This window comes from Phaseolus vulgaris, chromosome 7, assembly GCF_000499845.2.
Source record: "Phaseolus vulgaris cultivar G19833 chromosome 7, P. vulgaris v2.0, whole genome shotgun sequence".
Lineage (NCBI taxonomy): Eukaryota > Viridiplantae > Streptophyta > Magnoliopsida > Fabales > Fabaceae > Phaseolus > Phaseolus vulgaris.
Genome location: NC_023753.2, coordinates 6,939,175 through 6,954,100, shown reverse-complemented (window position 1 = coordinate 6,954,100; position 14,926 = coordinate 6,939,175). Strand labels below are relative to the sequence as shown.

General features: G+C 28.1%; 1 protein-coding gene across 1 annotated transcript; it reads left to right on the top strand.

The window, feature by feature from the left end:
* Positions 1-2,665: 2,665 nt before the first annotated feature.
* On the top strand, positions 2,666-4,813 carry LOC137829526 (beta-carotene 3-hydroxylase 1, chloroplastic-like). The gene is made up of 7 exons (XM_068636345.1): positions 2,666-3,282; positions 3,369-3,428; positions 3,511-3,582; positions 3,705-3,839; positions 3,957-4,082; positions 4,239-4,295; positions 4,640-4,813. Exons 1-7 carry the CDS (start codon positions 2,719-2,721, stop codon positions 4,709-4,711), a joined length of 1,086 nt encoding a protein of 361 aa, XP_068492446.1. The 5' UTR covers positions 2,666-2,718; the 3' UTR covers positions 4,712-4,813.
* The last annotated feature ends 10,113 nt before the right edge of the window (positions 4,814-14,926 follow it).

The following is a 14,926-nucleotide window of genomic DNA, read 5'->3' as shown; positions in this document are numbered from 1 at the left end:
CGTTATTAATGTCCTATTTAAAAAAATATATATACATAAGAAATACTTCATTCTATATTAATTCAATAGGTCACATTTTTTAAGAAAATTGTAGCAAAATGTTTAATAAATATCACTACAATCTTCTTTCTTTTATTAAAAGTGATGGTAGTCCTTTAGTAGATTGATTAAGCTTGCTATGATAACTTTTTCTATTTGGATGATATGACGTATAAGAAATTATGCTAGATTTCAATATAAGATTGAAGTCTTTAGGGCTATTTCACTAATGAAATATTTAATTTGTTTAGTGCGAAATTCGTCTAAAGCTTCAATGAAGAATGATATGTTGGATTTCAACGTGATTAAGTTTTTTGGTATTAATACTCATAGTGGTAAAGTTCTTTGTCTTCTTCCTCTAACATGAGAGTTTTCTTCACCAGACTGGTTAAAATTAACATAGATGGGGGTTGCTAGGGGTATCCTAGTTTTGCTACTTGTGGAGGTGTTTTTCGTGGGAGTATGGGGAAGTTTATTGGTGCCTTCTCTCCGTTTCTTGAAGTTCGGACTGCTATGATAGCTTAGTTTTATGGAGTTATACATGTTATGGAGGAAACTCTAAAGATGAGACTTACTATGTCTTAATTACTGTGGGAAAATCATGTTTAGGGTTACTCATATTTTTCGTGAAGGGAATATGTATGCTTATAAGTTAGTTAATTTAATATTTATTCATATAGAATCATTTCATTGATATAATAAGTTTCCATCTAGTCTGTTCTTAGAATTCTTTATGAATAGGTATAGTCTACCTATGTATCGTTTTTTTTAACATATGAGTTTTAGTCTAGTCCCCACTATTTTTGTATTTTTTTTAATAATATTTTTTTCATGTGATGACAGATGATTGTTGTTACTTGAGGTGTCAGCCTAGTTGAGATGTCAAATTGCATAGTGATGCCTAACATTAAAGTTTTTATATATAAAAAAAATATATCACTACAAGAAAATCATTAAATAGCAACTAAATCTAGAGTCAAAAAATAACTAGTTACTATATTTATATTGACTAAATTAGATATTATTTTAAAAACTACAAAATTATTGGTATTTAGAATAGTTTATATTATTATTAATAAAAAAATATAAAATAATTTCTAAATTGATATGTAAATTAACTACCAAGGTTTTAGCTACTAATATGTTAGATTCTAAATTAATATCTAAAAAAAACTAATAAAGACTAATTTAGAATATAAAATAGTTACATATCAATTTAAAAATTATTTTATAAATTTTAATTAGTAATAGAAACTATTTTAAATATCAATACTTTTATTTTGTTTGTAAAATAACTTTTAATTTGATCAAGCTAATTAGTTTATATTTTACCATTTTCTTTTGTAGTGTATATTGCTCAGACATATAAAATAGTTTATTTGATTACAAGTTAAAAAATAATGGCCTCATTTAAAAATGAAAACATCAATCAATCTATTTTTAAAAAAAAAAAAATCTATATGACGGAATTTTTTTTTATTGAAATAATATATTTATTAAACTTAACTGTTAAAATATAAATTTATTAAATATATAAATTTTAGTCAAAATCTCAGTATACAAATATCTTGTTAAATTAAAAAAAATTAAAACTTATTACACAATTAATATTATATACAGGGAGATATCAAATTATACTAATGTAGGATACATCCAACCGTCAATAATTTTGTAAGGAATTTATTTTTTTACTTATTGTTGGATGATAATTACATATTACTTTAATTCTGTGTTAAATTTTAGACAAAAAAAAGCCATAATAAATACCAATAATTAATATATAATAAAAATAGTTTATATTAATGTAAATTTTAATAATTATACATCACGTAAATTTTTATAGATATAATAAATAAAGACGATAATTTTAAAGTTATATAAATTTTTGTGACTAACTACTAAGTGATACAAACTTTTAATTCAATGTCAAGTTTTGAAAATAAGTTATCTAATTAAAGTTTAATAAAAATATTACACTTGAGGTAACTTATACTGATATCATTTCATCTCCTTTTTATTTATTGATATTATTAATATATTTCTAAAATCAAAATAATGAAATTAAAAGTTAAATGGTAAATATTATATTAATAAATACTATAATTATAACAATAAAATGATATTAATACATAATTTAACATTTATCAACTAAAATTCATTTTAAAATATATTTTATGAATTAGTTACATTATATACGTTCTAGAGAGACAATTTTTCAGTTTTATATTAAATTAGACTTTATCAACGTTAACAAGGATAAGAACATTTAAAAATATAATAGTTTTATTAAATAATAGCGTGTAAAAAAGTCTCTATAAATAAAATATACTACTAAATAAAATTAATTAATATTACAGCTTGATACTTCTACTTAATACATATTTAAAATAAAAATATGAGAGTAGAAGTTACACATGACATAAAATATTATACTATTATCTTATCACTTGTATACTTATATGATGAAAGTGTTTCATTGAAATTGACTTAGTTGTATGATGAAATGCTTGGTTGTTGTTATCATTTTAAAACATGGTTTAACATTAATTATGATTTTCAATTACATAGAAAATTTAAAATGAATCATACGCTAAACGCGTAATATAAAAGATACATAAAAATATTGGTTTGAAGAAGTTCCCACAGCTATGGTTGTTCCACGAGGTTATTTGTACTGAAATGAACCTCGTTGTTGTTCTAACCCCAAAATTGTGGTCTATATCAAACCAACCTCGTTCTTTGAACCTTCACTTCACAATCACTAACACCTTTCTCTCTCTCTCTCTCTCTCCCTCCTTACACCACGCAGAGTTCAAAACCTACACACTCTTTCCCTCTTCCTACCAACCTTCCATGGCGGCAGGGCTCTCCACCGCCGCAAACTTAAAGCCCTACAATCTGCTCCAGCCGCCAATTCCTCTCCCTAAACCAAACCAAACCCTTTTCTTCAACCCCTTCAAATCTCTCCATAAAAGCACAATCCTTCGGCTTCGACCGCCCAGAAAAATAAATGGCTTCTCCGTTTGCGTTCTCACGGAGGATCGCAAGCGGAACGTCCAGATCAAAACCAACGAAGAAGAACAAGAAGCGAGTCCTGGAGTTGTGTCTGCAAAAATGGAAGAGAAATCGGCGAAAAGGAAGTCCCAGAGGTTCACTTACCTCGTGGCAGCTGTTATGTCTAGCTTTGGCATCACCTCTATGGCAGTCTTCGCCGTTTACTACAGATTCTCCTGGCAAATGGAGGTAGGTAGAAAGGTGTTCAAGTTATAATCTTGTGGTCTCTGTTTCTGCTAGTTTTTGAATCTGAATATTGGGTTGCGTTGCCGTAGGGTGGGGATTTTCCTTGGTCTGAAATGCTAGGAACATTTTCCCTCTCCGTGGGTGCTGCCGTAAGTCCTACCTCTGTACCAATGTCAGATTGGGTAATTCAATTGAAGACGTTGAAATGAATTGGGCATGTCAAATTTTCAGGTGGCTATGGAATTCTGGGCAAGATGGGCTCATAGAGCACTTTGGCATGCTTCCTTGTGGCACATGCACCAGGTTTACTTGCTTTCTTCAATTATTCTATATGCCTCGATTCAATAAATTAGCAAGAAAATCAAAGTTGGTGTTAATGAAAATTCTTATTGAATCAAACATGAACTGAAATTGTTACCTTGCAGTCGCACCACCGACCAAGGGAGGGACCATTCGAGCTTAACGATGTTTTCGCGATAGTTAACGCTGTCCCTGCGATCGCTCTTCTCTCGTACGGTTTTCTCCACAGGGGTTTGGTCCCTGGCCTCTGTTTCGGTGCAGTAAGTGTATCTCTTTCGTAATCTTGTTTTTTTAACCCCTCATTAACGGTTAATTGAAACTGATAAAATTTGACGGTAATACCCCTAAAAAATGGCATTGTTGTGGTGTTGGAGCAGGGCCTTGGAATAACGGTGTTCGGAATGGCCTACATGTTTGTCCACGACGGATTGGTTCATAAGAGATTCCCTGTGGGGCCCATTGCCAACGTGCCCTACTTCAGAAGAGTTGCTGCTGCTCACCAAGTAATCATTTTTTTATTTTTTATTTTCCATTTTCAGTCTTATTTTTTTTTTTTTTTTATGAATCAAAATAAAAAGGAAAATGTTATGTGTGTTAGTTATAGAATAGTATCCTAATTGGATCTGATGATTTTGAGTTTCTGTTGTCTGCATTATCAGCTCCACCATACAGATAAATTCAACGGTGTTCCATATGGGCTGTTTTTGGGACCAACGGTGAGCCACGTTCCTGTTATGTTCTCTGTCTTTTATTTATTTATTTAACTACGTTCTTAAACCCCACAAGAAAAAGACTTCTAGATGTTTTTTAACACTATTTTTATTTATTTAAGTGAATCCAATTTTTTATAGATTTTTATGGTTTTGTAAGCAATAAGAGGTTGTTCAAAAACCTTCTCAAACTACAATTAATGAGATGAACATGCTTTAATTCACATCTTAAGCAAGCTTACTTTACTTCTCTTTATATGTTCTGTTTTTTTTAATCTTTCTTTTTTGTTGAGTAACATGCGATATATGTTGCAGTGCTAATAGCCTTTGTGTGATAAAATATGGTACAGGAACTTGAAGAAGTGGGAGGGGTTGAAGAGCTAGAGAAAGAGATAAGTAAGAGAATAAGGTCTGGTTCATGACCATGGCACTCATATTTCATCTAGAGTTGTTTCAAATATTTGAGTGTAGAGAAAGGGAAACAATACAACTAATGAATCAAATTATTCCATTTTTTTCTTTCATACACCTATTCATATTATAGCACAATATATATAACAGAAAAAATAGGTTACAATTTTAATCTATAGATACACAAACAGAACATGTATGATATATGTGCCTTCTTCTTTAATCATAACTTTTCCACAATGAATAAAATTATTTATGCCAATCGATCTGTTCAGTAACCAGTTATGGAGAACACAAAGAATATTATAAATTTAAATGAAGAAGGATATGAATATGAGAATTATCGTTGAAGATCTCACTCAATTAAATATTATAATTAAATATAATATATATAAGTTGGTTTAATTCAGATTTTGTAAAGTTGAATTAAATTAAATATTTTTTAGAATTTGTGTTCGATTTATCATATATAAAATTTCATGCACAAATTGATACTTTCGATAAAAATCTCACATCGATTAAAAATAAAATCAATTTATAGTATATTAGTTTATGTAAACTATAATATTCTGGTTATATTTATTATCTATATATTTAGTAATTTAATTAAAATATTTCTTATATATTTATACCTATTGTTCCATTAATTATTAATTTAATTATCAAAACATATGGTACTGATTATTGAAGTTTAAGAAATAATCTTTTAGTTTATTTTTAAATTTAATCAATTTAGTTAATTATAATATTGATGGTCCAGAGTGATTGATTACCTTTGTTGAGTTTGATTATGAATTATGTTTAAATGGTTTAACGTCATATTTAAATTATTTAAGAGTGATTTGCTAATATTTTATAGTAGTTTTTTAATAACTTCTATTGTAATAAAATGTGAGTACCGAGATCTAAGCATCTCATAATAAAGATATGAATGTTTGATAAAAAATAATAGTTAAGAAAGAAATATAAAAGAAAAAATATATCACTTTTTACTTCACATAATTTTTTTTATATATATAATTATAGTTTTAGGTTTCTCAATTAATTTTCAATTCTTTTAATTTTTTGCTGCAAAAATCATTATGATTTTTGTTAAAGATATGATATTAAAAGTTTTTTAAAAAGAGTAAATTAAAACAAATAATGTGATGTAAAATGAAGAACCTAGTTAAAGCATTAAGGGTAAAAATGGAAATAAAAATAATATATTTATTATAAGCAATTTATAAGGTTAAACGTTATTTCAAATAATGAAAAAACTACAAGTTAATTAAATAAGTTTTTTTACCCAGCATTACTAATTTTATTTTGATCAAACAAGCGTGTAATCTAATCAAATAAATTGCATATGCAGTAAAATGACTTGTGAAAAGATATTACATTTTTCATTTATAATGAAATTAATTACCACAGAAAATAAACTTTTAATTAATCTTTTTATAAAAATAAAGATGTAACTATAAATTACATATGTACACATAGCGATCGATGTTGAATCTCATTAGATATAAAAACTCATCGATTTATCTGATCAATAACAGTGCTACGAGCATATATAATTAGCATCTAATTTTTTAGAATGAAACTTTTTTTATTAAAGATCTAAAAAATAATGTTTTATGATTATATATAATCAATATGGATTATTATGAATATTTTATAAATTCTTTTAAGTTGGCCACGATGGATCTGGGGCATGCTGATTTCATTTATCAAATTAATAGAAAGCAAGATAATAAAAAAAATGTCAATGCATGTTACGTACCTAATCAACTAAAGTTAAATTGACAAAAGTTGATGCAAGCACATGATAATATGTTATAAGGTTGACGGTATACGTAAACAATATTTTCTTTTTAAAATATTGATATGAAATAAAAACAACTTTTTAAATTTTTAAATATAGTTGAATCTTAGAGTAAAATTCCATATCCGTTAAGGCTTATAAATAATCAGTCATATATAAGGAGTATTTCAACTGGTATCTTTATAATATATTTAACTATATATACTATAAAGAATAACTCATCCATACTCTGACCCGACTTCGAGTCGATAAGAACCATAACTATAAATAAAAACATTTCATAATATATGAAAGTGCATATCTCATTTAATGAATAAGTTTTATAAAATTAAATTAAATTTAAAATTTATTTATTAAAATATTATCGTATCAAAGTTATTTACTCTCTATTCTAACACGAAATAATTATATTCTATTTTTAATGTGAAAGAGATACCTAGCAATTAGCAATTGATTGTGAATAACCCAACCCTAATTGTGCCAACCAAATTGTTCTTATCCTTGAAATTAACAAAAGAAAAAGGGTGGAGATAGTGAATTGAGTGGAAGGTGAAGAAGAAATTGAGGTTTTGTGGGGTATTATAGCCTTATTGATTGTGCTTTTTGCCATTTTGCTTTCTATCATAATCTTTAAGACGTGTAGAACATATAAACGTAAGTGCTTCCTGCACTTCGATCATCACCTTTATGCCTGTTCATTCAATCATACGTGTAAATATTCTTGGTCTTACATAAACCGCAAATAATTCTTAATTTTTCTTATGCTTCAATCCAAAACTTTGTTTGCTTTGACGTCAAAATCCATTTCATCAAATTTTTAACCTGCGTCTTGTGGTGTTCTAAACGCGTTTCTTTAGTTTGTCTTATCTTTATAACTACCAAAGTTGGAACAAAATTGACTCATAACACTAATTAAGTTTCTACATTCATTGCTGTTTATTGTGAATTAATGCAGAAACGACTAAAAAGATTATCTCTCAGGAAACCAATATTTGAATTGAATGACGTGAAAAAAAAAACTATCAAAAAAATAATAAAGCTAAGGATGAGAATCAAGAAATAATTTCAAATTGTTGAGACATTGAAGTTTCCTGTATTTCAAAGATCGGTACAATGTCCGTTAAAGAACAATATAACAACTTCAAAAGAAATAATATGTTTGAGATTCCTGAAAATTAGGAACCTAATCTGTTTGAGATGCCTGAAAATCAATTATTGTATTAACTCAATATTTAAAAAATAAAGAATGGGAATAGGAGTAACATTGTATTGAGGTAGGAGAAGGGTCAATCTAACAATTATAATCTATCCTTTGTGTAAGGAAGGGGAGGATATAGTCCAACAACATCTATTCTTTATGTTATTTATCTCTAAAGCAACAATCTCAATTTGGAATATGTGCATTAGATAGGTAGGAACCATTTAGTCTTACACAAAGAGTCTAAGGTCATTTTCACCAATTCTATTTATTTCCCTTTTTTTTTATAAAAGCTTTGATGCATAATTCCATTTTTTTAAAATGAAAACTTTTATGTTAGACATAATCTCACCTATGTTCACAACTCAAATAACAACAATCATTTGTCATCACATGAAAAAAATATTATTAAAAAAAAGAAAAAAAAAGAAAATACAAAAATATTTGGGGATTAGACCCATTGATAAAGAATTCTAAGAACAAACTAGATGGTAGCCTATTATACCAATGAAAATATTCTCTATATCCTAATTTAGCCAACTTATCCGCACACGTATTTCCTTCCCGAAAAAATATGAGTAACCCTAAACTTGATTTTCCCACAATAATTAAGACAAGTATTCAATCGATTACGAAACATCCAAAGAACATTAGTCCTAGTAGTAAACGCAGCACAAACCAAAGCAGAATCACATTCTGACCAGACATTACACTTCACCTCAAAGGAAAATGATATTTGTAGGGAACTATAGATTTCTATTTTGTCACTAGTGCAAAAAGAAGAAAAGGATACACTTTATTTAGTGCGGCTTTTGCGCTACCCGCTTTCGTAAAAAACGCGGTGGCATTTTTGAAATTATTTTGATTTACGAATGCAGTTATTTGAATAGCCGCATTCGTAAATCAAAGCACTTGATTTACGAATGTGGTTTTACCTTTAACCGCATTCGTAAATCTTTTTTTACCCTAAATTTTGAAGCGCGCCACACACAATTTCAAACTTTATTTCTCGTCTTTGCCTTCGTTTCGCGTTCGCACTCTGAGTTCGTCTCTTTCTGCTGCATCTGCATTCCATTTGTGCAATGTAAGTTTCTTGAACTCTCTTTCTTCCTCTTCATCTTCACAAATATATGCATAAATGTTTTTCGTTTTTCTTATATATGTTTTTTTTCCTTGCATTGGTGGTCTCGAAGCACTGTTTCGTTGGCTGACATTCGTTTTTGTTACATAGTTTGGTTTCTCGCATTGCTCAGTACTCTTTCATTGTCTTCGTGGTTTCTTGTGGATTTTTTGGTTTGCTCGTTGCTGCTTCCCTGTCCGCCGTCGCTTCTGCTGTCGCCACCATTGTTGGCGCTCTCGTGACTCTTCATCAACGTTGGCTTCACATAAGATTGACGATGTTTTAAAATTTTTAATTTTTTTTAATGATTTGGCATGTACAAGTGCGGTTAAAGCAAATAACCGCACTTGTCACTAGTACAAAAATAAGAAAAGAATGCTCTTTATTTAATGCGGTTCAGCGCTTAAACGCATTCGTAAAAAACGCGGTGGCATTTTTGAAATTATTTTGATTTACAAATGCGGTTATTTAAATAACCGCATTTGTAAATCAAGAGCTTCCATTTACAAATGCGGTTATTTGAATAACCGCATTTGTAAGATTTACAAATGCGGTTATTTGAATAACCGCATTTGTAAGATTTACAAATGCGGTTATTTGAATAACCGCATTTGTAAATCAAAAAGCTTGATTTACAAATGCGGTTATTTAAATAACCGCATTTGTAAATGGTTTTTACCCTAAAAATTTTAGGCGCTCAACAGTTTCGTTCATTCTTCGTTTGCGCTCATATTTGTTCTTCGTTTTCTCTGGTTGCGAAGTTCTTCATTTTCGAAGGTACGTAACTGCATTGCCCCTTATTCTCTTGTTTCCATTGCTCCTAACAACTGCATTGAACTTCAATGGCTTTCGCTTTCCATATTGCTTTCGTTTTTAATGGGTTTCGCTCTGCATTTTGAAGGTGTACTCTTCCATTGCTTCCGCCGCTGTCGCATTTCGCTTCCGCCGCCGCACTCGCCGCACTCGCCGCAGCTGTCGTGTTTCCTCTTCTCCCCTTCCACTCTTCACCAACAACGTGCCCCTAAAACCCCAGCTCATTCAGAAGAATATACAAATGCGAGCTCATTCAAAAGAATATACAAATGCGGTTATTTCAAATAACCGCATTCGTAAATCGCATTTACAAATGCGGCTCTATAGCCGCATTTGTATTTATCTGATTTACAACTGCGTGCTGATCAAATGCGGCTCTATAACCGCATTTGTAAATGTAAAATAGCCGCATTTGATTAACATTTCTGCGCTAGTGTGTAAATGGTATTTATAAATGCGGCTATATAGTCGCATTTATATTTCTTGATTTACAAGTGCGTGTTGATCAAATGCGGCTATAAAGCCGCATTTATAAATTCGAAATAGCCGCATTTGTTTTATGTTTCTGCACTAGTGTGTGGTGTATTTGGAAGCACAAGAAAAAATAGTATTTAAATAGGGGATGGTAGATGAAAAAAAGAATTTTCACATGGCTCAGCTAAAGGCTTGGAAGTGCATGAAATACAAAATACAAGCAATCAAATTCTCAAATTCTTACTGAGTATTATGTCTAATACAATGCTTGAGATCACTGAGGTAACTCAAAATGTAATCAAATGTTTGACTTCACACTTTCAAAATGCATCATATAAAGTAAAATTCCAACAAGTCTTCCACTTTCACATGACCTAGCTCACACAACCCATGCAACATAACATTCACTTCAACAAAGAAAAACTTGGTCAAGCACTACTACTTTGTGGGATCTCCATTGTCCAAGCTTAATCACTGCCACTAGTAAGGCCTTCTATTATGATCCGCAACTGAACAACACACCGTTTAATCTCATCGTGCACAATCTAAAAGTGTATGACAACTTTTTCTCTACTCTCACCATCTACCTCTATGCTCTCAGCTTCTTCTTCATTTTTGGGCCTCTTTCTGTTTTCTTTTCCTCGGCCCATACTTGGGCCACAATGTATTTTATATATTTCTCTGTTTTGCATGTAACAATACACATAATAAAATATACATAGTTTTTCACCCTTCTTCTTCTTCCTTTTGATTCTTCTTTGAACTTCTTTACTTTCATCAATCGGGATAAACTTCGTTATATTCAATCCTTTGTTGTTTAGTGCCTGATCTCTAAAAGTGCTCCAATAATGTGAAAATAATTTAGGGTAGTTCAACAATTTTAATTCTCGAGATTGGTTTACTTTATCATCCATACTCAAAAATATTATTGGAGATTCCACATCAACTAAAGATAAAGTTAATTTATAGTAAATAAGTGAGACAATTCTAATCTTACAAATTGATTTTGTTAGAATAAGTTATACTTAACTCACTTCTTAATAAGTTTTATTGAACCTATTGTGTCACTTGTTATCGAGTTGCTAGTAGATCACCCACAAATATTTATATATACCTCAACATGAAAGGGTGTGTTGGAGATCTTACCTAAATTAAAGATAAAACAAATTTACACTATATTAGATGCATTGGTCATGTAAGATAATTTTATAATTGAATTTGTTGCAAATGTGTTTTTATTTTATTATTCTTAATATGAAATTTCTAATTGAATTTGTTGACTATGTGTTTTTGTTTTATTATGAAATCCAATTTTAAATTACATTTATTTCTCTAAAAAAATAATTGTATATGTTTTTATTTGTCTATAATATTCACATGTTTACACTTTTTATATAGAAATTTAATTGGTAATCATTTATAAATAATAATAATATATTTTTTATTTATTTATTTTAGAAAAATAATCAACGTGCTTTTCAAAAGTAAATGTCATAGTTAATTTTTGACATTGCAATTTTGTAATACATTTAATTGATATATTCGATATTTAATGTAATTTTAGCTATTTATTAAGTTATGGTTGTAAAGGAAATTTATACATCAGAATATACTCTCTCGCTTGAGTTGAGTCTGATTCTAAAATAAGAATATCGCGTAAGTTATATTCTTATTTTTAGTTATTTTTCTATTTATATTAAAACTAAAACAGTGACAGATACACGTGTCGGGTGATTGTCATTTCAAAAAAAAAATCCATAATTTCTTAAAAATAAAACATTTCCAATTCTTAATTTTTATGAAAACATAATATAGTGCATTGCAATTTAATGTGAAATTCATATTATTTCAATATAAATGATTTAAATTCTAATTTAAGAACATTTTCCTTAAAATCTGTGCATTTATTACAATAAAAAATTCTACCTTTATTTTTTTTTTAAATTGTATTTATCAAAATAGAGAAAATTATAAAATTACTTTCCACTCTTATTCATGTTTCTTTTCTTCTTAAAAGAATAAGTTTATAAGTTTATACAATTTTATTTTAAATAGTGTTATTTTATTTCCTCTTATTTCTAATCTTTAAAATATTTGTTCTTATATTCTTATATAATTTGAATGTTTATATTTTATTTTTTAATCTTACTTAAATATCAATTATTATGTTTAAACAGATTTTATGAGTTTCTAGATAGTTTATTGATCAATAACTTATGTATTAAATTACCTATGTATTAAATAACTTATATGCTAAATAATTTATGTACTAATGAGTTTATCAGATCGAATGGTCGTATTTTGATTTATTAGTTTATATGTTAATAAATAAATTAACATGATTATTTGTTTATATGATAAATAATGTATGTTCTAATGAGGTCTATGTAGGATTGTCTTTCGACCTATGAAGTTCGGGCACTCCTCTTAAATGGTTTGTCGGTATCGGATACTCGTATCAGACACCGATACTCGTATGACACTTGTAGGACACGTATCCATGAAATGTCCAATTCAAAAAGTATTTGTTGGACTTTTGACAATTCTAGCACGTTTCTAACACAATTTTAAAAAAGAAAAATCCATTAATTTTCTAAAAATTCAAATTTCTTGCATAAATTTTTATTATGATTATAAAAATAAGAAACAAATCCTTTTGAACCAGTCATGATAAACATCTTTCTGCTTCAAAAAATAATTTGAAACATATTTGTGCACATAAATCTTTATTGTCAATTTATATAATTTATAATTATATAATATATAGATCAGTGTCCTCGTGTCCTACATTTTAGAGATTCGTGTCCGTATTGGATCAGTATTCGTATCAGTGTCTGTGTTACATAACTTTCAACTTTCATATCTAATTGTTAATATAAGTTATTTCACAAACATTTTAACGATTTTATAGTGAAAGTCATAATCAACAATATGATTGTTTTAAAGAGTTTATAATAAAAATAATCTTTGACAACATAATCATTTTAAGGATATGATAACAAAAATTGTCATTAATAACATAATTTATAATAAAAATTATCTTAAACAATGTGATATTATAATGAAATACTTCGTAAACATCAGAACAATTATCATAATATGATAAAGTCACCATCAATAAAATAAATTTTCCTTCATTCATTTAATCCATTGCAATGTTAAAGTATTATATTTAGAGCATAATGATGCCTAACACGAAAACTTTATAAAAAAAAGTATTATATTTAGAGTATAAAATTACCACTACAAGAAAATCATGAAATAGAAACCAATTTTTAGAGACCAAAATAATTAGTTACAATAGTAACTAAATTAGAGACCATTTTAGAAACTAAAAAAAAAAATTGGTTTCTAAATTAGTTTCTATTATTGTTAAATAGTTTCTAAATTGGTATCTAATTAGCAACCAAGGTTTTAGAGATCAAATTTAGAAACTAAATAATTGGTAGTTAAAACCTTAGTTGCTAATTAGATACCAATTTAAAAATTATTTAACAATAATAGAAACTAATTTATAAACTTTTTTTTTTAGTTTATAAAATGGCTTCTAATTTAGTTACTATTGCAACTAATTATTTTAGTCTCTAAAAATTGATTTCTATTTTATAATTTTCTTGTAGTGTATTTGTCGTTAATACACATTATAAAAGCCTGATAAGTGATTATAAACCCATTTAAAATATTATCACATATCTTTTTATAATATAACTATGAGAGTTGAGTGTTAAAACAAACGATAACACATTTTTTTTTTGCAAGTCAAACCGTCAACAATTATTTATGTTAGTTAGATGACGTGTGTCTCTATAAATTATATAAGCATTTCAACTTCTTATATCTAATATGAGTTTTTGTGCATGATTTACTAACGTATAAAAGTTGTACTGATCTTAGAGGTCGAATAAAAAATCAATTAAAAAAGGATATAACAAAGGAAATAACCTAAAAACTAAGAAATAATATAATTAACAAAGGAGATCTATAAAACACACATTTGTTTTTGTAAAAATAATGAACTTTGAATATTCTTACTTAAAACTCTAATATTTGAATAAGTTATTCTTAGGTGTAACATAAGCAAATACCACTGTGTACGTAGGAGGAGATTTTGTATGACATAATTTTAGAAAAATAAGGAATTATTATTTTTCTGTCACGTACTTCTATCAATAATTAGGACGAGAAAATGATGTTACATACTTACCATATCATTTTTTTATATGTTTTTCTTTATGAAGAATTTGATGTTTGGATTTTTTTTTTAATTTGGCACATTATAAACAATCTTCCAGTTTAAAGCATTATAATTCTCAGCATTTTCCACAATTAATTTTGGACTTTTGTCTTAATATTTTAGGGATATAATAAAAATATTAGTGTTTTTTTTTCTAAAAAATTGATAACAAGGATGTTCAAACATTATTTCCCTCTTATGAAATCTTGAAATTAACAAGAGAGTATTTAAAATTAGTTTCTGACATTATAGAAAGTTACATAAAAGAAAAATGTATGGGATAAAAGATTTGTTTCCATTGAGATGAATCAAATATAACATGTTTTATCTCTTTGAAAGAAGGCAGTGTAGTTCTTTTTTATGTTGAAAAATAGTATATAAATTAAGTGTATTTATTTTGTGTTCTTTAGGTTAAGTGTTATGTCGCGTGTATTGGGCTTTGGGCTCAATAATAAATGGACTAAAGATCGTGCAGTGGACACTAGTGCAAAAAGAAAAAAATGATATGCTTTATTTAGTGCGGCTTTTGCTCTATCCGCTTTCGTAAAAAATGCGGTGGTATTTTTGAAATTATTTTGAT